This window comes from Chenopodium quinoa, unplaced genomic scaffold (assembly GCF_001683475.1).
Source record: "Chenopodium quinoa cultivar QQ74 unplaced genomic scaffold, ASM168347v1, whole genome shotgun sequence".
Classification (NCBI taxonomy): domain Eukaryota; kingdom Viridiplantae; phylum Streptophyta; class Magnoliopsida; order Caryophyllales; family Amaranthaceae; genus Chenopodium; species Chenopodium quinoa.
In genome coordinates, this window is record NW_018742204.1 from 18,510,529 (window position 1) to 18,535,188 (window position 24,660).

The window sequence follows — 24,660 nt, forward strand, 5'->3', positions numbered from 1 at the left end:
CCAATCACCCAATCTCATTTTCTTCATTTAATATTCCATGCAAATCTTCTCTTATTTATTTGCCCACTCTCCCATAAAAATGTCTCTCCTCTTCATCTTTTTATTATTTTCTATATTTCTCCCTCTAATTGCTTTTTTTTTGGTAGACATGGCTAAATGCTCCTTAACGTTCATTTTTGCTCTACTTTTACTCTCTTCTTTGGTAAATGTTCAAGCTACAAGACTTGTTCCTAGAGATATTAAGCCACAAACATCCAATTTAAGTAACTTATAGCTTTCCTTGTTTATTTGTTCCGATTATATATTACTCTTTCTGCTCTGAATTGATTGTGACGTGTATAGTTTAACTAGCTAAGCTAGTACGTGTGTACCAAGGTTCTTTATAGCATCGTGATTTCTTTGAACACATTTTATTTTTATTTTTGTAGGAATCAAGTATCAACCAAGAAGGTTGCACTAGTATGGACGGTGAAGATTGCATGTTAAACAGCACTATGGTTGATCACACGGACTACATTTACACTCAAGAAATTGAGAATCCATGAAAGTTAAATTGGCGTCTTTTAATTTCAATAGAATTTTGAGAAACTTTGACAAAAGTGTTATTAGTCTTTATATTAGTATAGAGTATGAATGAACTTCTAGAATTTTGATAATCTGGAACTATTGTTTTCTCGCTACTAATGTGTGTACAAATCCGAAGTTTTTATGACGTATTAATATACACTTTACTAAACTTTGTCATCTAAATCTATTTTAAAATTATTTAGTCATAGAATTCTTTTTCTACTATCTGTTCCATACTATCAGAATAACCAATTATTAGTTAGTTCAATTTCTGAAAACAAAAGAGTTTTAGCTTAAAGTTTATTGGGTCGGATGAATTGAGTTTGGAGTATCGGAGTATGTCAACAAGTGAAGTGATTTGATCAAATTAGCAACGAAAAGTTGGACAATTAAAATTAACTACTTTTTGTTCCAAATGAGCTCCTGTAACTTGTGTCTGGAATCAGTAAAGGTTTATCGTCCAATTCAATTAAGTACTTGCACAGTTAACGTGGATTAGTTAACCCGGGGGGTTGTTTGAGGATAACCGCTCCGATGCTAAAGTTAGCAACTAATGACAAGAATAAGCAAGGAAATGAGGGAGTGTTTGAGAGAGAGAGAGAGAGATTGTACCTCAATAGTGATTTATGCTTGGCACGCTATTTATAGGAAAACAACCAAACTAGTGCCACATAACGACATAAGACCTATTTGTAAAAAAAAAACGACATATGACCTAGTAAGTTGAATGAAGGCGCCTACGTGATCATAAGCAGTTGTCCCCATGACTATGAAAGAAGTCATTACGAAGAGTATGCTGATAACAGTGTTTGTAAGAAAGTTACAGCCTGAGCTAATTAATTACGAAGTATATCCTAGTTTTAATGGTGTCAACACTATCCCCGTACACTTGAGTTCAGGCAATGCTCGAGGTCATTTGTTAGGTATTGGAACAACATTTTTGACCCGAAATGTCAATAACACGCTATTTTAACCCCAAACATTCCAAAGTTAGTCCAATATCACTATACTTGATTGGAAAAATTAAATATTTATTGTTCGGCAATTATATTAAAATTTAGATAAGTTTGTTATTTCCAAACATTTTGGCGTCGTTTGGTTAATATAAGGAAAATAGAATGACTTAAACAAAGGGAATGAGAAGAATAAAATGTAACTCACTTTGATTTACAATGTTGTTTTAAATAAATAAATCACAACCACCACTTTTACAACCATATATACAACCACCAATTCACTTATACTCTTTCCCACTTTTTTCAATTACCATGAAAACCTAACCACCCACCACCCTGCACGGTCCGCACCTCCCCCCCCCCCAACCACCCCACCCCTTCATCCCAACCACCTTCGATCTCCTTCCATACCCTAGCAAAACCTCAACCGCCCTTCCCCGTGCCCTCGGGTCGGGGGATGTGGCTGGGTGGTTCAGTGACGGGGTTAGGGTAAAAGAGTTGTGGTATGGTGGTGCAATAGTGGCTAAGGAAAGTGAAAGGGAAAATCTAATAAGAATGGAGAATGAACTTGAAAGACTTTGTGGGGAATGAGGAGGGTATAGGGAATGAGAAAAAGGTCTAACAAACACCATCTAAAGGAATAAGAGCAGTTTATTCTTTTACCCTATGATGAATATCGGCAAATACAAGTTGAAATGCCAGATTGTTAATCTGGTGACACTTTTCATAAATGTGTTCAAATACCGTGGTCGTTAGTTCACTGATTTTGGACAGCTGTCCATCCATTCATGCAAATATTGCTCTACAGTAGTTAGTTGGTCTTCTAATGCAAATGACGCATGTACCCTTGCAATGACACTTGAAAAGACGATTATACTCTCAAATAAACAAAAATATTTGTTTATCAGTGCTCGATGAATACTCCAACCAAACGACCCCTAATATATTACATATTTGAACCCACAACCTCCACGGCCACAAAAAAATGCTGATCCACAAGAATGGTTATTGATACATTTTTTTTCTTTTTTTTAATTATTTTAATAGTATGTTCAAATTGGGCCCATAACTACCCTGCCCTAGGCCATTGCACTCCTCGCTTACTCTCAAGGGCATGCCTAACCTCTATAATCTAATATCATATAACTAATATATAAAGTTAAACTTTTAGCCAGATCACGAGGCAGCGACACTTGGCATTCTAACTTTTTGCCAAGTGTTGCGCCACGTTGGATAGGTTCAAATAGACTTCATAAGATTAAAAAAGTTAGTTTATAATTCTATTTTGAATTAAATTTTGATAGAATTTTAAGATAAAATTGTTAGTTTAGAGTTTTATTTTTGATAAAATAAAATTTGAGTGTCGCGCCACGTTGGATAGATTTAAATAGACTTCATAAACCACCCGAGCATCGCACGGGGCACAAAACTAGTTATATAAATAAAGTAGGCATTTTTGGAGAGTATTGAGAGCGCCACATAAGAAAAGGTATATTTTCGACCAATTAAAAATTAGATTTCTATTTTATTTTAGAATTAAAAAAATCACTCGCCACCTAAACAAAAGTGACGAATGAAATTTTAAATTTTTGCCAAGGTAAAAACGACGAATAGTAATTTATTAGGATTTTAATTATTTAAGAACACTAAATTTTATCATTTTTATTTGTTACAAAACTAAAAATTATCTTTAGATATTAGGATTTATATTATTTAAAAAACTAAAAATTATATTTTGATATTTAAAAAATATAAATTATCATTTGATGTTAATGGTTTTATGTAAATATCCGATGATATGATACTTTCATACAAAATTTTAAAACTTATAATGCAAGAAAAAAATTAAGAGATCACAAAAAAATATTTACATACAAAATGTATATAAAAATTCGTGCATCGCACGCCACATAAGCAAAAGTAATATTTCGAACAATGAAAAATTAGATTTATATATTAATTTAGAATTTTAATTTTCAGTTGCCATTTAAGAAAAAATTAACAAATGAAATTTGAGAATTGAAAACAAAAAAAATAGTAATTTAAGATTTAAATTATGAAAAAAAAAATTATCTTTTATTTTATCTTTTACATTAGGATTTATATTATTTTAAAAAATAATTAGAAATTAAAAAATATATTTTGATTTAATGATTTTATCTAACTATCCGATGAATGAGATAATATTTATTTGAATTTATAAATTCAAGTTCTATATACGTAAAATTTGAATAATAATAATTAAAATTTAACAAAATATTTTACCTTAAATTAATGTTAAAATAATAGAATAGAAAATAAAAACAAAAAAATATTAATAAATTACAAAAAAATATACAAAATGAAATATCTAAAAACCGTGCATCGTACGGGCTTACATATAGTATTTCTTATAAGAAAACAAAACACAAAAAAAACTATTTTTACAATTATATTCTCTCCTGAAAATTATTTCCATGAAAATCATTTTTTCAAAAATTTATTTTTTTATTAAAATAAACGGATCATAAAGAGAAAAACACAAAGGGCGAAAGCCGGTACATTTTACGGACCAGTGGAGTACATAATTTTATGGATAATGTAAAGTTGAAAGATAATCTTGCGGACTGAATTAAGCGAGGACGGAGGAGCAGTGGGCTAACAGTAATTAAAGCCCAACTTTGTAGGGCCTTTGAGGGCGATGGACAGGAACAACATAGGACTACAACTGCAAGATACTTCATACACAAATTTACTGTTCAGGTTGAAGCAATTTATGTGTCAAAAAAAGTTGAACCAATTTAATTTTCAAATGCTGACATACATTAAATACAACTTGTACAGTAGTTAGTAAATGAATTACTGTTATAAGCATGAAATAGGGATGGCAACGGGTCGGATCTGGACCGGGTCCGGATGGACCCGGATCCAGATCCGTTTTTGTATATAGGATTCAGATTCGACCCGGATCCGTCGGGTCTAGAAAATGAAGACCCGGATCCGGGTCCAAAACGGGTCCAATATATTTTGCCTAATTTTTTGCAATATATGTAATGTTCGGGTCAAAAAATTTATTTCAAACTTACGTTGTTGATTATTAAGTTCAACCCCAAATTAACCAACTTATACACTCATATTTTGAATTAAAATTATAAACAACAAAAAAAATACGATGTTACATATGAACTAGTGAAAAAACAACGATGATGTATATAATATGAGCATCAAAAATTCATTTATTGAAAGGGTTCATCTTTATCATTACTAACATTATCAACATTTTTAATAAAGAAACAAATAATTTTAGTTTTTTTAAATAGGAAAAATAAAAAACGGGTCCACGGATCTGGATCCGGGTCTAGGGCCCAGACCCAGATCAAGATCCGTTTTGTCAGCAGGACCCGAATCCGACCCGGATCCGTCGGGTCCAAAATTTGAAGACCCAGATCCGTGAAAAACGGATCTGGATCCACGGATTCGGGTCGGGTCCAGATCCATTGTCATCCCTAGCATGAACATGGCATCATTAAGTTAGTCATTTGGAATTAGAGTCTTGGGTCAATTGTTACCAATGAATAAATATATAGTTTTAAATTGTTAAGTATATACTTCCTCCGTTTTCTTTTACTTGCAACACTTTTCTAAAAAGGAAATGTCACAATACTTGCAACACACTATAAAAGGAGAGTTACTTTAGGGAAAAATATACTATTTTCATTATTTAAAGCATATGACCCATTAAATTACACTCCTAACAATCACTCATCCCATTTTAAAGTGTATTATATCATGTGAACCCCACATTTCTTAAATACTGTGAAAGTGTGTGTTGCACCTAAAAGAAAACGGAGGAAGTACATAAATATATAGTTACTCTATATATATTGATCAGTGGTACACATTCTAGATAGAGGAGTTTCTCCGAAATCCAACATGGTATCAGAGGTTAAGTTTTAAATCTCAAACTTTTTATTTTTTTCCACTTTTTTTTTTAAAAAAAAATTCTAAAATATTTATTCATTAGTTTTTTGTTCCATAACCTATGAAATAATCCCAAAAAATCTTATCTGCTAATTTAGATCAAGAGCTATGGTGTAAATTGTTGTATCAACTGTAGGATGTAAATAAATTACTGTTATAACTTAAACCTGGCAACATTAAGTGAGTCAATTGGAATCATAGTCGTAGGTTATATTATTTGGTCCGACAACTTTCTCTTGATGAATTAATTTAGGTAGATTCATAGGTGTAATGAGTCAATTTGCTCTTTCCATATCTCTGTCTTAGCTTGCTCCATCCTTAACCATCTATTATGGAATGACCATGTTTCTTAAATAGATATATATATAAAAAAAAAAAATATTATGCTAACAAAACATTTGTCGTTTAAAGTTTTACCATCAACCTCCCCTCAAAAGCTGTTCTAGAAACACCATACATTAATTAGTACTCCGTAATAAATTTACAGGGTAGTAATCTATTAGGGTTTGTTTAATAAGTAATGTTATACATTTTTTATTGAGGGTATTATGGTAATTTCTTCAAAAAAATTATCTAAAAAAGAAAGAAAAAATTTACTGCAAATAATATGTGGAATTCATTTTACAAATAATATGAAGTAGAGGTAGTAATTAAATTTGGTAAAAATTTTAATTAGAAAATGTCATATGCCATTCCAAAATTCGGTTATAGCATGAAGTATAAGTTTAGAAAAATTTTCAGTAGTTGTACCACATTGATTTTTTATACTCCACTATTTCATATTAACTTTAACCATGTTTTATTACTATTATGTAAAAATAAATATCATCATTTTAATTATTGTTTGGTTAAAACCAGATTTTATTGATAGTTTAATGTTATACACTTATACTAGCTGGTAGAACCCGTGCGGCGTGCGCTGCACGATTTATATAAAACCTATTTTTGTAATTTAAAAATTATTTTAAAAAATATATAGCTATTATACATGAATCTATATAAGAATTATGCTCCTTGTACAAAAATATTAGTAATTTTAAAATTTTAGATTTTCATTAAAATTATGACATACTACGTGTTCAAGGTAGCCAAATACATATTTCAAAGTACGATCCCTAAGAGATCATTTATTAGTGTGTTATTTAATTAAAACCGTTTCAATCTCCTAAGATAAATTACTCCGTAATAGGTTGTAAATTTGTAATTGTAATGTAGAAGCTTTTAATATTTAAATCCCAAAAAATGTTATATAGGATAGCTTAATTAAAAAATTGGAGTAATAACTAAATAAGAAGACATGTGGATAGGGATGATGTCAGCATACTCTATTTAAGTAATAATTAATAGATTTGTTAAAGGTTTAAGATTTAGATTTACAAAAAATCTTGCGTGGACCTAAAGCTTATACGCACGCAACTAACATTATATTGAACATAGTGATCCTCATTTTTACATAGTTTTCTTACTTTTAACATAGTTAACTTTATTAAAGCTTGTGTGACCTTTATATTATTTTCAACTTGAAGTAGGACGTTACGTTGAATATAATAACCTTGAATTTAACATAGCTAGTGACCTTTATTACTCATATTGACCGGTATACAAAAAAAAAATCAAAAAAAACCCCAATTAATAGCCTTCATAATACCAAATTAACCAAATGACTTTTTAGAATTAACCAAATGACTTTTATTTCAACATAATGACCTTTATTTTAAAATGGTTACTTTTTTTTAAAAAAAAAAAAAACTATTAATAAAACAACCATAGTGTCTCTAAATTAAGTGGTCCATAATAAATTAGTGTGAACCAGGTTCATTTAAGAGTTTGTTTTAGATTCATACAAATACTTCTTAAAAGTAATTCTAGCATACTATATTTACTAAGGAACTCATATACAATGAAATTTTTTACGAAAAATACTTTCTCCATTCTTTAATAATTGCAACAATAATTGAAGATCATATTTGTCAATGTATAAATATTGACTATTAATATCTTATCAAATATATATATATATATATATATATATATATATATATATATATATATATATATATATATATATATATATATATATTACTCCGTATTGATTAATATCAACAGGGTTGGGCTGAATTGGGTCGAGTCGGGTCAAATTTCGGGTTATTTAGTTCGAATGACTTGGAACGCATGGATCATTACGTACAAATTATGATAAATGGACCAGTTCGTGTCAGGAATGAATTTTCCCTTATGTTGTATTGATGTATTCTCAAGTATATATATACATATACAACCTAGAAAAACAGTGGAGAAGAATTAGTGTAGAAAAAAAATTAGGGTTTAGGGTTTTCGGAATGTAGGCTCCGCCATATCAAGAATGAATTTCCCTTGTGTTGTATTGCTGTATTCTCAAATATACTACCTCCGTTTCATATTATTTGCAACGATTTCACATAAAGTAGAGAGGAAAAATGTCTAATCGTTGCAAATAATATGAAACGGAGGTAGTATATACAACCTAGATAAACATAGGCGACCTTAACACATTGGCCCATCAACTAGTGTACAATATTAGGCTTAACAGATCGGGTTTTCTCTTAGTAAGTCTGATTTAAAATTGGGTTAGATCATATTAATAGGCCAGGTCAGGAATTGATACTAATCTAGTGTCTAAGAAGTAAGAATGAGGAAAAATAATTTAGGTAGCTGGAAATATATATAAGGAAAATTTGCTAAAAATAACACTACCTTTCACCGGTCGTTCCGTCTTTCAAGAATAGAATGACCTTTAGATTATTCCAAAATAAAACGACCTTTGACACATACCTGCCAAAAAATGAAACGTAACCTGTTAAAAAGGTTAATAGTGACACGTGTCACAATGTCATTAGTTAATTTTTTAAAGATATTTTTAAAAAAACCTTAAAATAAAAAAACAATACTTAAAATTAAAAAATAATAATAAAAAAAAACCTCCCTCCTTGGAAACCACCCCCACCGTTGGGCCTCCCCATAAGGCCATAACCATCGGCGGTCAGGGCCCCAGCATCCTACCCCGGCGTCGGCGACACCCCTCTTAACCCAGACCCCGACCACCAGCTCCTTCCACTGAACCACCTTCCTCCCGCCCTAAAACCCTTCTCATGCATTCACCTCAAAAACCCTCCTCCCTCCCCTCGAAAATGCTCCTCTCCCCACCGGTTGGCGCCAAACCACCTCCACTATTCCGGCGATCCAATTTCTCCCTTCCAACTACCATCTCCACCCTCTTCCCCCTTGAATCACCACCTAAAACTTTAACCCCAAATTGTTGTGATGGTTTTTGTTTCCCGAATCACCACCCCATCAAACTTTAACCCCCTGGATTTGTTTCCTGATGTTCGAGAAAGAGGGTGCTGCAAATGGGTCGGGAAGGGGAGGAGGTTGCCGGAAAATGGAGGGGTGTGCTGGAAATGGGTTCGGAAAGGAAGGGGTGTCGAAAACGGGGTCCGGAAGGAAAGGGGTGTCGAAAACGGGGTCCGGAAGGAAAGGGGTGTCGGAAAAGGGGTCAGGAAGGGGAGCGGTGCTTGAAATTGGGAAGGGGGCCGGGAAGAGGGTGGTTTCAGGTAGTTGGTCTTGGTGGGGGGTGGTGGATGCCGGTGCAAGGGGGTGGGAAGATGGTTTTTTTTTTTAAATAAAAAATTAAAAATAAAACTGTCAAATCATTCTGGGACCGTATCCCAGGGTAACCTGTAAAATAGTTGACCGATTTTTTGTTTCATTTTTGGCAAATGCATGTGAAAGGTGGTGTTATTTTGAAATAATCTAAAAGTCGTTCTATTATTGAAAGACCGGTGAAAGGTGGTGTTATTTTTAGCAAATTTTCCTATATTTAATTAATGCACGGCGATGCATTAATTTATTTATTGCTGTGACGCATGATTAAAGACTATAATTATATTGTGCATTGTTTTTGTATCGCACGATTAGACTGTGTTGGGTTATTTTGTCCCCACGCCCACACCCCTTATTAAGCCACTTTCTCCATGCACTTGATGTCTCAAATAGAATCCATACATTGGAAAATATTTTTGGAGCTTTTTTTTATTATATTTTTGGACTTATTGGATATTTTTCTACTTATCCATTATATTTGAGTTAATGCCTTTTTCTTGACTATTCTCCAATGCTACAACCAACGTCGGGGTTCATCAATATACATAACTTAACTAATTAATTCATAAATTGGATATAATGTAAATGGTTAAATGTATATTGCTTTTAGGGTCTGTTCTGATTGACTGAACATAACTTATTGGAGCTGAATTGAACTGAACTGAATATTTTATAAGAGAAGGAGTTCAATTGAATATTTTATAAGAGAAGGAAATTAAGAACAGAACCGAAAATAATCCTTAAAGAACAGACCCTTACTTTTGAATGACGGTATCTCCTGACTTTTCAACCGTTTTTAAATAAAAGCATCAATTAGGATCTGTTTTTTTTCAACTTAATTTAAGTTCAGTTCAGTTCAATTCCTAATTTCATTCTCTCACAAATAATTCAGTTCAATTCAATTCAGCTCTGGTCAATAAATCAGAACAAACCCTTATTTGCATTAGTTAAGATAAGCCATTTAGATGTGAATAAAAAATACAGGAATACTTTTTATCTTATCAATCGAAGTGACAAAAAAATGTTTGAATTGGGCCAACCCAAATAAAATTTTTATATGCATCAGTAGGCCACACAACAATAGAGAAAGAGGTGGGGTGGCAAGAAAGAAGGATGTTTTCAACGAGAAAATAATTGTGAAAAAGTTGTGGTGACGGATGCAATTTGGTTGGCGAAAAATGTTAAATGGCCGATCGTCACCAAGGGCCAAGAGACTCATTATATATTGACCCAATGAGGCCAATGACATAAAAATTAATTATTGGTGCAAATGTGTAATATACAAGTTAAATTAAATTTAAAGATATTAGTAACTTCACATTATTTGTTGCATAGTAATAAGATGTTATTTTAAAACAAACAAAAAAAAGTTAGGTTTTTGGTTGATAAAGGTTCGAAGCAATGATAAAGGTTTGAATAAAAAAGAGATGTGACTATAATGTTTGTAATTAAACAAGGAATCCAAGTGAGGTTTACATTTGATAAAATAAATTTTGAATGAGTGATAAAGTATAAAGGAAAAATTGTCAAAAATAATACAAATTTTGAGCGGTTCGTTAAAAACAAGTCAATTTTTTTTTTTAATTATTTCTAAATAATACAAACTTTGAGGGATATCCGCTTTAAATAAGTTATTTTACCTACAACTTATTTAGCCGATTAATTTTTTTTATTTATCTTATAAAGTTGTTTAATAGTTTTAAAAAAAATACTACTTTCGTTACACGTTAAGTGCAACAAAGAGGCTTGCACACTTCCCAAGACAAAAAATGAAAAAGTTGATTAGCAAAAATATGGGCTTGTGATTATGACAGAATTAGTAAATTAAGAATCTCAACCCAACCATCATTATCACCCACTGAACCACCACCACCACCACCCATGTTCGCCACCAACAACAACCGACACAACCACCAACCACCGAACGAACCACCGAAACCACCTTATCAACCACCGAAAGTACCATACCAGCCGCCGAAACCACCATACCAATGCACCACACTACCACCGAGATACAAAACCCCGCCTTAATTAGATCTACCGAAAACCCCGCCATAAACACCAAAAACCACCACCCACCCCGAAGGCACCACAAACCCACTTATAAAACCGGTCATAATCCCCCTTAATTCACCTCCCATATTTGCCAATTTTGCATTAGATTTGAGTTTCAAACTTAATCTTACTTTCCGATCCCCTTTCGCTTTTCAATTTCAAAGTTTTTAATTTCAAATTCGACAAAGGGGGCGGGGACTCTCACGAGGAGGGGAAACGACTTCTACAAGGAGGGGTTAGAGGTCGAAACGACGACCTTTGGTGGTCGTGGTGTTAACTGTTAAGGTCGCAGTGGTCGATGGTTTGTGGTGGTCATGGTGTCGAACTGTCGGTGGTGAATGGGTGATTTTGGTGGTATGGTTTTGGTGGTGTTGGTGGTAGAATTGATCTTGGGTTGGTGGTGTTTGCGGTGGTCATTGATGATGGTGGTGGTTGCAGGTATAAGAGAAGAAAGGGGGCAGGAGAGAGAAGGGGGTGATTATTTGATTAATTAAATTTGGGTTAGCAAATTAAGTAATGTTATTAATTTTAAATTGGGGGCATTATGGTAATTTTATTTTAAAAAATTTACCTAAAAAAGAAAGAAGTTTTTTGTTGCACATAATGTGTAGCATCCGTTTTTGGAAAATGTTGCACAAAACATGTAACGGAGGTAGTAATACAATGTCACGTGTTCCATATAACTTGTTCATGAGGTAACTAATCGGTTTTTAACTTGTTTAAAGCGAATACCCCTCAAAGTTTGTATTATTCAAACATAATTACAAGTTTGACTTGTTTTTGGCGGTTTGTTCAAAGTTTGTATTATTTTTGACAATTTTTCCAAGTATAAACATATTCCTGGCCCTTAACCATGAGTTTAAGTTTTGGGTTGAATTGCTCCTTTATTATGGTATCAAAGTTAACGTAACATATTTAGAGGTTATAGGTTCGAATCTCTTCCACTTTCACCTTTAATTGGAATATTAAGCAATGGGTATGAGGAGGGCCCAGGGTCCATGCTTCATCTACACTTCAAGCCTAACAGGCTCTTGCGTGAGGGGACGTGATAGAATTGAAAAAGAGGCTTGTTAATTACAGAGCAAATGTGCAATGATTATTACTACATATTTTTATTTTGTCACAACAGTATAACACATCACAAAGAAATTTAGAAGACATAAATTGGCTATACAAGAATATAATTAAAGATCTGATACTAAGGGGGCATTTGGTTAGCATATTTTTTGGATTGAAAACAGATTCGATTAAATCGATAATATAGGGCTTTTTTGACATTGTTTTTTTTTTTTTTGGTTTTCAGTTTTTTTTGAAAACAAAAACCCAAAAACAGGAAACAAGAAAAAGGTGTTTCCACTTTTCTTTTGTCAGTTTTCAAAATTTTCATGATTTTAATAATTTGACTAAACTTTTATTCATTATATGACATATATCATATGATTTAGAAAAACAAAAAACCAAAAAGCGGAAAATCACAGTGATGCCAAACGAACCCATAATCGTGTGTTTGGTTTTAAGGCATGGTAACAATTACCATTACCCTTCATTTGTCACCTCTCAAAAACTTAGGTTAACAAATACCCTTACCCTCCTCTTAATAAATTCTCTTTCCATAATTAATCCAAACAAATGAAAAAGTAATATAGTTAAATGACTCCTTTTCCCCCTCTTATTTGTTTCCTTTCCACTCCATTTTCATTTTCCGGACAAAATGTTTCCTAAAAGACATCATCTATACGATAATTATTGAAAAGTTATTTTGAAACTTTATCACTATATTAATACAGTACAAGAAATTTTTGACAACTAAAGATATTATTTAAACAATAAAATCCACGACAACTTATATGCAAATATTCTATCACATTAGTACTCATACATTAATGTATACTAGTTTTTGTGCCCGGACGATGCCTTGGATTAATACATAAAACTAACTGATCATTAATATACATTATAATTTATGATTTTATTTTCTTGTAACTAGTTTAGCTCCCGTGCCAAGCATGGTGATTTAAAAGTAGTAGCAACTTTTCAATATAAATTGTTATTTTACAAAAATTAAAAAAAAACTAAAAAAATAAATAAATATATACACTACTTTGATGTGAATTCTAATTAATAAATATACACACTATTTTTATTAGGGGAAAAATATGAATACTTTCTTAAAGTTAATTATATATGTTCATATTTTCTATTAAAGTCATACATGTTTGTGTGGGTTTATCAAATTTTTTTTATTTAAAGAAATTATCTTTGTTACTAACCTATGTAAAAATTATTTTTGTATAAGTTTTTAATACTATAATTGAATTTTTTTCAAAAAAAAAAAAACCTACTAAGGACACACCAGGAGATGACACGTGTCATTGTTGGTGTGTCTTTTAGTGTGTGTATATATATATAGGGTTGGGATGAGAAGTTTCTTAAAATGAGAAGAATGGGAAGAGTTAAATGTGCATATATTTTGAACTAAATGTGCAAAAATATTATACTAAATGTGCATAATTTATTTTTGACCGGCTACTTTTTTTCAAGTTTATGGGAAAACAGAAATTTTTATTTGCACATTATGCACAAAAAATATGAATTTGAAAGTTAACCCTTTAAAGCTGTCAATCCATCGCCCAGCCATCGGGCTATGGTCGTATTGTACGCTCGAGAGTGAGTTGCTGGTTGGGGCGATGGAAAACCAGCGCCCGCTGGTCGAACTACCCTTGTCCAGCCTGTCCGACCATCGGCCACCCATCACCCGATGGGTGGGTGTGCGCGCATTTGATGAGGAGTCCTATATGTGGACTACAACTCTTTAATTTCAATTGACTAATCGTTAGACGACCTTTGTTATTTTTATTTTCTTATCTTATTTTAATTATTAATTTTTAAATTAGTTTTAGGATAATATAAATACTTAAGGGATATTATTTTTCCCTCATGCTTTTTACAACTTTTATTATTTTACGTTGTTTTTAGTTTTCTCTCTAGCTAGCCCTAGTTTCTCATGGCAATTCCATGGATTCCTCCATGGTTTTGTTCTTGAGTTTTTTACTTTAATTTATAGAGGTAATTTTATTTCTTTACTTTAATTATGTTTTCTTTATTAGATTTAGTTTTAATTATTTATTTCATGTTAGAGTAGTTTATTTCTATATAAAGGATTTGGGAATCCATGTTTATACTATGAATCTTGATTGATGTTATTGATATTTTAATTATTGATTTCTCTAATAATTGATGTTAATATTGCAACCTGATCAATTGTTTGATTAATTATTGTTAATAAGAGTTTGAATCGAAAGATCTTACTTTTATAGACTTACATACAATTAGCAATTCTGATTATGTTAGCGGCTGAACTACTACATATGTTGAATTGAGAGCGTTAAGACCCGATCGTAGGCTTAGCAATTGCTCTAGATAATTTATTGATTGAATTGTTATTGATATTTGATAGATTTAGAGCTATAAATATGGTGATCCATATCCCTAAGTCTTTTTATTAATTATTTTATTCCTATTTTAATTTTGACTACTTTTCTATCTGAATTTTGTGACATAAATTAGTTTTTCCATTCCTTGAAAGCTAGATTGAATAGCCATTTCCCTGTGGATTCGACCCTAATTACCCTACTACATTGTTAGTTGATTTTGTTAGGAATTTATCTTTGACAGCTGTACGAAAACCTATCAAACCTTCGGCAGGCTTTCCCACGAGCGCCTGAGCATCTTCCCTAACATGTTGATCATGAGGTCTTCCCTAACAAGTACACATAAGGAGCTTCCTAACAGAAGCATGAAAACAAGCTGATCGAGGAGTACAGCTTGGACTGCGAAGATGACAACAAGTTTCAGATGAACTTGGTCTGCCAGTTTTGGTAAGGAATGGAGAAGAGTGGTAACAAGTTCCAGATAAGAACTTGTCCCGCGATTCCAAATGCGGAACGTTGCCTAGATCTAGAATACATCAATACGAGATTCTAGAACAACAGTTTCAAAGAAGTAGCATGAAGACGGATAAATTGAAGTATATTGCTCTAGGATTCATGTAAGAATGTTTGACATAAAAGTCGGTCTGAAACAAGTCTATGAAACCTAGTGGAACTCCAAACAGTCAATGAAATTAGAGTTACTGACTCGCTTAAAACTCAGAGACTGTCAGCGTTCCAAACCTAATAGGGACTTATGTATATGTACGTCTTTTACTGAATGATGATATTTGTTTTCTAATAAATTCCTTTTAGAAAAAACAAGTTTGTTTAGAAAGAACTTTAGACAAAAAGATAAGTTTTGAATAAAATCTTATTTTATGTTAATTATACCTTATTATTATTGACGGATTTTATTCTTAACAAAAAGATATAATTTCAAAAAACCTATTTTTAAAAATATCTTTTAAACTTATCTTTTAATAAAACCTATCTTTCTCGAGAAGAATTGAATCATTTGAGTGTATTATAAATATGCTTCCATGTATTCTTTCAAAGGTAAGGCTGACGAAGTGAAGTAGTCGTGTTTAATGGTTTCATCCTTCACCACGAAGTTAAGTCAGTCCTTCTAGTCAAAGTTACAATCAGGGTTTGGTTTCAATTCGTCCAATGAGTTCCAGATAGATCTCGAGTGTCCAGCATGTTAGTTTTATCGCTTTATTTATATATGTATTTAGAGTTATTCTTTGAGATCTTGTCATGGGAAAATGATTTTGACTGCTTTATGTATTAGGGTGTGAGAGTTCGTGTGGATTCTCATTATTGCAATTGAGAGATTGCAAAGCGTGAGCTTCTGGAGAGAAGCCGAGTGAGTGGCACTCTAGGAGTATTGTGTGGAATCTAAGTTCGGGATTTAGGTTGGGTAGGATAAGGTCCTATCGAGTAGCAAGTTTTCGGGTAGGAACTTGTGAGGGTAGCGGTAGGAGCTTGTGAGTGTAGCAGGTATCAGGTAGGAACTTTTAAGAAAGGTCTATGTATTATAGGTTGTAACTATGAGTGTTGCCTTATTATAGTGAAGTGTTTGTGTTGAAAATCCTGGCTAGGGTCGAGCTGAGATTTTACTTCTAGTTGGGACCTGGAAGGTTTCCTCGTAAAATCAACTTTGTATTGTCTAAATTCTTTACAACTATTTTATATTCCGCGAAAATTAGACACTAGAAACTATCTACAATTCAAACCCCCTCTTATAGTATATCATCCAAATAACAATAAGGCAGTCCATGTTATTTTTTGGGAAGTAAATATACACAATGATTATTTATCCAAATATGTGACAACAACATAACCTTTGATTAGTTATTTATCCAAATTTGTGACAACAACATAATCTTTTGCAAGCTAATGTTAGGCAAGGAATTGATACTATATTACTATCAAAAAAAGCAAAAACAACCCCCTCCAAGAACTCTCAAAGCTAAGCATAGTAGTGGAAACTTTATTAAAAATATGTTTGGCTTGTTATGGTAGTAGACGTCCTTAGTATTATTATTAATATTATAATACAAGCATATAGGCCACTATCACCAGCACCTCCACCCTCACTTGTCCACTTGCCTCTCTTACTGCGTGCAACCACTCTTGACTGTTTGTGGGCCTGATGTCACCGCACACCTGAACTCAACGTGTCGATGTTATTGCCATAGATTTAACTCCGACCGTACGACAATCAACTTACTGTTCTCTTTTAATTGCAACGTGAAAAATGTGTCGATTTTGAAAAGATATAGTAGAGGGATATAGAGTGACGGAAATTATAGTAGTTAAGGCCCTATTCTTTTGAGGTTCTGATGAGCAGAGCAGAGAGAAAATTGAATTAATAAAAAAGGGCTCAGCAAAGCAAAACAGTTTTAAAGAACAGGACCAAAACCTGCTATGTGATAAGAAGAGACATAGAAAACCATTGGATAAGTAGATTAAACTTGCAATTAGTAATTTTTAATGTATAAATTGAAATTAAAAGACAATGGAAAGAATTTTATAAATTAAATTTGATTAATAGTTCGTTTAAATTATTTTAGTAAACATCAGCAGTTTAAACTGAATCAACTCACTTTGAATGTGGCATTTTATTTTGATACAGCTTAAAATAGAAAAGTGACTTATGTATACGTACATATATAAGAAATATATCCAATAATATCACAATTTGTAGTTCTTGGTAGCAAATTTCTCAGTTTACTCTATTAGGGCTTAATTTGATTTATTAAAATGAGTTGAAATGAACGAAACTGAACTGAATTGAAATTAAGCTGAAAAGAACATATTCTTAATCTATTATACTCAAGTCTTGAGTGGTAGATTATCATAGAATATATGCGTGACTTGTTCATCATTGGTTTTTAGGAATAATGTTAGGTTTTATAATGCTTAAAATATAGTCTTATACTTATCATAAAAAAACCAAATGAAAATAAAAATTCTAGATGAAAAGAATTGTAGGCCGTATTCCTTTGCCTGCCACCAATATATAATTACGCGGCGTAGGGTAAAACACTAATACTGGATTAGCCTCAGGATAACATAGTTATCATTCTTAATAGAATATTTATTTGTTAAAGTTAAGGTATTAGTTTAAACTGATACAGTAGTAATAAAAAATTAAATGGTGAATTTACGTAAGCAATATTTGTTGTCCGACTATTGGACCAAATTTACATGCTAAACTTCCATATCGATAGAGCTCGCATTTGATTAAACTAGACACTAGTTTCATAGTGTTCTCAACATTTAACATTTACTGTTTGTACAAAAATAAAAAAGAGGGAAGAGAATGTAACAAAAGATAAGAGGATGTAAGAAAAAGTAGATAAAGTAGTAGAGAAAGTGTAAGAAGGTTTTCAGTTCGTTGTTATAATATAATATATGTATAAAAGAGAGCTAGAGTTGGGTAAGACTGTAATGTAAGAGAGTTGAGCAGTAAATTACATACATAGGGGTTGATCTGATTTATTAAATTGAGTTGAATTGAACTGAATTGTTAATAAGAGAAAAAAATTAGGAACTAAACTGAACTGATTAAAGCTAAAGTAAACTGAACTGAACCGAACTAAATTAAGTTGAAGAGAAGAGACCCATAGTATGTTAAAAACATTATGAAGCAGATGAAAATAAAATATGTTATAAACATTATGGGATAAAGCTAATAATTACCACCTTACTATTTCAAATTTCGATTACTTATAATGATATAACGTGATACATTATCCATACATGAATTAATAATTACGGACAGAGGGAGTAACGTACATGTACGAGCTGGAAAATTGTTTAATTTATTGCAGGAATTCAAGGACTAGAAGTTAATCCAAAAAAAGAAAAAGGCCAAGTTATGTTACACCCATAAAGCTAAAACTCTTATAATATAAAGTAAAGATAATTATCTTACAAAAGTAAATCATTAGAACTAATTATAGATGATTGGTTGGAAGATTCAGCTCTAAGATGAGCAGTATTACAAGGAACATCTTCCAAATCTCTTAACCCATTAAAAGTAGTAGCTAATTGCATGCTACTAATCATTTGTCGAAGATCAGTAGCTTCTTCTTTAAGCCTAACATTTTCTTGTAAAATTTTATCATGACTTTCTGTTACATGGTTCAACTTATCAATAAGATTACTATTTTCATTTCGAAGTCGAATCACCTGTGACCAAAGTTCATCTAAGTGTCTTTGCTTCCTCATTCGAGACCTACGAGCAGATTCTCTGTTCGATATCATCCGCCTTTGCCTCCTCTCATCGATGATCTTATTCGTCTGTTGAATTTCGTCTGATTCATCTGATGTCGAGTTGCTACTCATGTACACAGGGGAGGATGATTGAGTGATTGGAAAAGTGTTATAAGACGATCCACTAATAAGATCATTATTAGTGGTAATTATGTTTTGTTGTAATAAGGTTAAGTTGGGAGAAAATTGGTATGGAAATTGTATTTCTGGAGTGGATGTTAGGTAGTTTATTCCTATCATCTCACTTGGATGCATTGTAACTATATATAACAACTTCGAAATATAATATGATATGATATGATATGAAATGAAAACTCGAGGATATATAATGTGTTTCAGGGGCGTGTTGTGTTTTTTGTGAATGGTAATTGATAATGGAGAAGCATGGACTAAGAGGGAGATGCTTATATAGGCAAAAAATCGACTATGTTCGTGCACATAGAGCGATGCGCGCGCATACGTAAGCACACAAATAAAAGTTTTAAAAAAGAAAAATAAAATTGTGTTAGTTTGTTTGAAATTGGAAAGCAAAGAAATGAATATGCGTGTGCATGTTTTTGATTAAAATTGATTTATCCAATAATAATCGAAAGTTACGACAAAAGGAACACTGTTTTTTTTGCTTTGATGTTCTCCTACAGCAATCTAGCTTGTATGATTGGAGCATCTAATGCTAATATAATCTATTTGCATATTATGCGAATAATAATATAATATATAAATGTTTTTTGAGGTGGAAAAACTTAAAAAGTCAATGAGTAAATAATAATAATAATAATAATAATAATAATAATAATAGTAATAATAGTTGTAAAACATTTATTAATAAACACATCAAACTAGGCCTCATCAAATGATATGATTATAATTTCATCTTGGCTGATAGTATATTTGAAGTTGTTTTATAATATATTTTCTCTCGTTTTTAGTAATTGCAATACATATTTTTTCTGCTTGAATTTAAGAAAAGTGGTGGTTTACAAGATTTAAAATACTTTAAAATGGGGTGAGAGGTTGTTAGAAGTACTATAATTTAGGACCTGTCCTCATTGACTGAACTCAGCTGAACTGAACTGAACTGAACTGAATATTTGATAAGAGAAGGAAATTAGGAGCTGAACTGAACTGAATTTCAACGTATGAGAACATACCCTTAGTGGGTCATATACAATAAATAAGGGAAATACAATACTTTAATTTTCTCAAAATAACTTTTCAATTATAGTGTGTTGTAAATATTATGACATTTTCACTTTACAGAAGTATTGTAAGTATTAAAAAAAGAGGAAGTATATTCACTTAAATCATAAATAGTTGTAACATTTCAACAAAGAATAGCACTAAGAAATAGGAGTAACAAGTTATTTCGATCATATAACAATAATAATTCAATAAAAATGGTTTTATACAAGAATTTGCTTATTTGGGAATTAGAAACAATTTTATCTCAAAAGGAGTAATTTTCAACAACAAAGGTAGGTATATAAGGTGCCAAAAATGGGGGCTTTTCATGCATTTTCGTTTGTGGTGTTTTCTTGAATGCGTTTAGGTATTGGAAATTGGAAAGCTAAAGTACCCCATCTCCCAATTGTTGTTCAACTTGCTATTTCACTTGTTTTTTCTTGTCTTTTTTAAATTGGTGATTTGGAAATTGAAAGAGCAAAAAAGTTAAGGTTGTTTAGCTTCCTTTGGTATTGACTACTGAAGTACTGAGTTACTATAAAGTTGCCAAAATAGAGCTGTTTTTTGACAATGAAATAAAGGATCTTAGCCTATCTGTAAATTGAATCATGGATGCAAATTTGGGATTTTTTATAGTTTGATTTTTTCCTCATTTGTACGTATGAGGAAGAGTGTTTGTAACATAAGGTAAACGGAGAAATATATTGTTCTTCCAATTTAGGCCTCGTTGTTAAGCTCAATCATTTTTTATCTTATTACGTATTCAGGTGGTTAATGTTTTTACAACTATATGTCTGCATGAGTGCATCAGCAATGAAATGAAAATGGGCACTACACAAAGAAAGTTCGATATGCAATGAAACCATTTAAACTAATTGACATCCACCTTGTGAACGCTTTATTAATGCTTTTGTTTTTATGATGTTTAAGTTAAAATTTTATTTGAAATAATGTGCTAGATTTTTTGACATTAAGGTTAAAAATAATTATTATTATTAAATAAGTCAAATATCACTTATTTATCATATAGTCAAACGTCACTTATCACATACTCCAGAGACCAGAGCAAGGACTTAAAATCAAACTCATGTCTTAAGATTTCTCAGCAAAACGATCTGCAACATACTAAGATAAATTATTTATGCTAATTAGTAATTCGTTGCATAAGTATGACATATGTATGTATTCTCACAAAACATATGGCTCATATGATAATCGTTCATATAAATAATTATGCCTCTATTAAATTATTGTTTGTACGTCGTATCTAAGACAAATTATTTATGCAATAATATGCTAATTAATGATAATTTAATGCGATTATTGGCTTCTTTATATTTTTATTCATAGATATATTTATTGAGAAAATGGGCTGTCGTTTGCTAATTATTTTTGGACATGGTCGTTTGCCACTTTAGCAAACGTATGTGCATTTTTCATAAAAGTGGAAATGGAAATGCAAATCAACGTGGACTTTCGCATACTCGAAGAGGCATTTAGGATAGCTAACCAAATTTAAGGTCGGTAAGTCCATTTAATCGCTCGCTCAGTGTATCTATTTTTCCTTTTTTTGGTTTTTGGATAGCAAAGCTACAACAGCGAGTGATAAAAATCGATTTAGGCCCCGTTCACTTCATCTTATTTTTGCTGAATTGAAATTATTTTTAATAAAATAAAATTATATTTGCTGAATTTAAATTATTTTTACTGAAATTAAAATAATTTTACTAAAATAAAATTATTTTTGCTAAACTGAAATTATTTAACTGATTTTCTATTATAATTCTTTTTTAAGAAAACTGAATTTTACTGAACTGAACTTATTTTACTGAACTGAAAATATTTTTACTGAAATGAAATTAATTTTACTAAACTGAACTTATTTTACTGAGCTAAAATTATTTTTACTTAATATTATTTTTTAAGGTGAAGTAAACATGGCCTTATACTCTCTATTTGTTAATCCAATCTATAAAATTGAATAACTGTATTATATCTAATTACAACTAATTAATAGCATGAAATAATTAATAAAATTAAAAATAAATGCAAAAAGGCCATGTAAAAACAAAAAAAAACTACACTTGTACAAGTATACAACAACAATTTTTAAGCAGTTAAAAAATTACAAAGTACTCATTGTTATGAAAAATTTGTGGATATCCATTATCCTCCTTTGTATCATTCCAGAACAATCTAGATCTAGGGTTTATATTCTTATCCATTCAAACCCTTATATATTGTATTTATATATACCCCATTATATGGAATAGAAATATACTGATATATTCTCTATCAATCTCTCTTATATTTCTCTCTATTTTATAACACGTTATCAGCACCAAAGCTCTAATCAATATGTAAATTTTATTGTTGATTTCTTAGGTTAATGATTAATTCGTTGTATACTGAATATGCTAAATTATGCTCATTATTATCTTGTTGTGTCGCATCTTGGGAAGAAATTAGAAGGAGATTAATATTCATCATGGGTTTTGATCATTTAATAATGAAATCACACGCACACGTTTCAAGAATGTCATATCATTCCCAATCCTCATTAATTAATTTGGGTCTAGTACAAGGAGTTTCATGGTATTAATAATTTGGAATGTTAATGGTAGTGCCGCTTTATTTAATTACAAAGAACTGCTCGTATTATTTTTTTGGTTGCATTGGTTTGTTTATCTTGAATCATCTTTCTCATATATCCATAATATAATAGATTAGTCTTAATCAAGGGCTATACTTTATTTTCTTTTCATTGACGTTTTCACGAGTTATAGGCTAGCAGATGACGCTGACAACATGAATTTGACGATAAGGCTGGTTTTATGGTGGGAAAGGTTTTGATATCAGGAAAGTTCATTCTCAACTATCCTGTTATTGTTAATTTTAAACCTTTACATAATATGTTTATATTATTTCCCAATTTTTTGTATTTTTATTATTCTTGGATTCAATGAGCAATTTGGTAATAGTTGAATTTGATGCAGAATAACTAATTAGTAGTTTTGTTTTGACTATGAGTTTTGTTTAGTTTGAATATAAAAGGGTATTTAGAATTATTATTGGGGTTAATTTTATGAAAGTATGGTTTTCATAAAATTGTATTACATATATTTGCTAGATTTTGGTATTACTTTTCCTATCCGTAAATGAGTTTGGTTATTTCTCTATGCTTGATAGCAAATATGAATGGTTTGATTTAGCAATTATTTACCCATATAATTTGTTTGTGAAATCTTATGTCTAATGCCTTGAATGTTTATAAATTGTACGAAGTAAGCCTAAGGTACATGTGAAACTATTTATAATTTATGTATTGAATTATGTTTTTATATTTCAAGTATGATATGAAACACGTGGTTTTCTACTAACGTGAACGTGTTAATTTTGGTTGCTTATGTGCTTGTTTCTATTTTCTAATTAAGCTTTATCAGGCAATATATTGATATAATTGATCCGACAGTATAGTTGATTCAATCGATTCAGGTATGTTTTTATTAAAGCGTGAAGTAGTAGGTTTTCATATTTTTTACCTTCCCATTTATAGTATTATGTACCTACTTGAAGTTAGATTATTGGAATGAATGTAAATTGAATATGATGTGCGGACCTAAAGTTCCTTATATTTATAAAGAGTATTCACACACATAGACTTAAAGTTCCTAGCTTGAACATAAAAGAAATGTGCATGATCTACAAAGCTAAAGCATGATGCTTAGATATCCACTACATACTAACGTGATTCTATAAACACAATGTCATGTTTACTTATGTTTCCAAAGATTAATTTTAATTTGGCTAGTATAGTTGAGTGGATCGAATAAGGTATGTTTGATTAAAGCTCGAACTGATTATGTCATGTCTTATTTTTACCTTCTCTTTCTGAAAAATGTAGATGGATTGGTATATATTCTCGTACATATGGACTTGAAGTTCCTTAATTAATTAAATATATAGAAAAAAGTGTGTTATGAGTTCAAGTAATTAAACATGACATTGTGAGAAACTATACATAATCAACGTTTTCTTATGCCCATAAATATAAGAGGTTTTGTTTTTTTTAAGATGAATGTAATTGGGCATGAGGAACATGATAAGTGTTCTATAACTAGACCACTACTATGTAGACGGGCAAGCAAGAGTCGGATCCCAAGAGACTATGGTTCAACGAATTAAATAGACTCAAGCAATTACTAAGCAAGTAACCAAATCAAATAAGTGAGAATCAATAACTAAAGAACTAATTAAAACGACTAAAACGAAGCAATATGACAAATCAATGCTAAAAACATCCAAGATTAAGCATCACCATGAATACAATTAATGCAATAGTCGTTCTACCCCCTAACACATAATTCAATTGATTAATGAGGAAAAGTAATCCATGAATAATACCAATGGTCTCTCCCGAGTTATCAATGGCTTCTCTAATCAGAATCAAGCCTACTTCCGTGGAATCATGTAAATTAAAGACCTTAAGCACATTACTCTAACTTCCTAATCATCCATTCAACTACTCCCGTGATGAACTTCAAACCCTTAATTGATTTATTCAAATCCTTCAAAACCCAACTCCC

General features: G+C 31.4%; 1 protein-coding gene across 1 annotated transcript; it reads right to left on the reverse strand.

The window, feature by feature from the left end:
• Positions 1–18,300: 18,300 nt before the first annotated feature.
• Positions 18,301–19,280, reverse strand: LOC110721063 (basic leucine zipper 43-like). Its single transcript, XM_021900181.1, has one exon. The coding sequence runs from the start codon at positions 19,145–19,147 to the stop codon at positions 18,548–18,550; it is 600 nt and encodes a 199-aa protein (XP_021755873.1). The 5' UTR covers positions 19,148–19,280; the 3' UTR covers positions 18,301–18,547.
• Between the last annotated feature and the right edge of the window lie 5,380 nt (positions 19,281–24,660).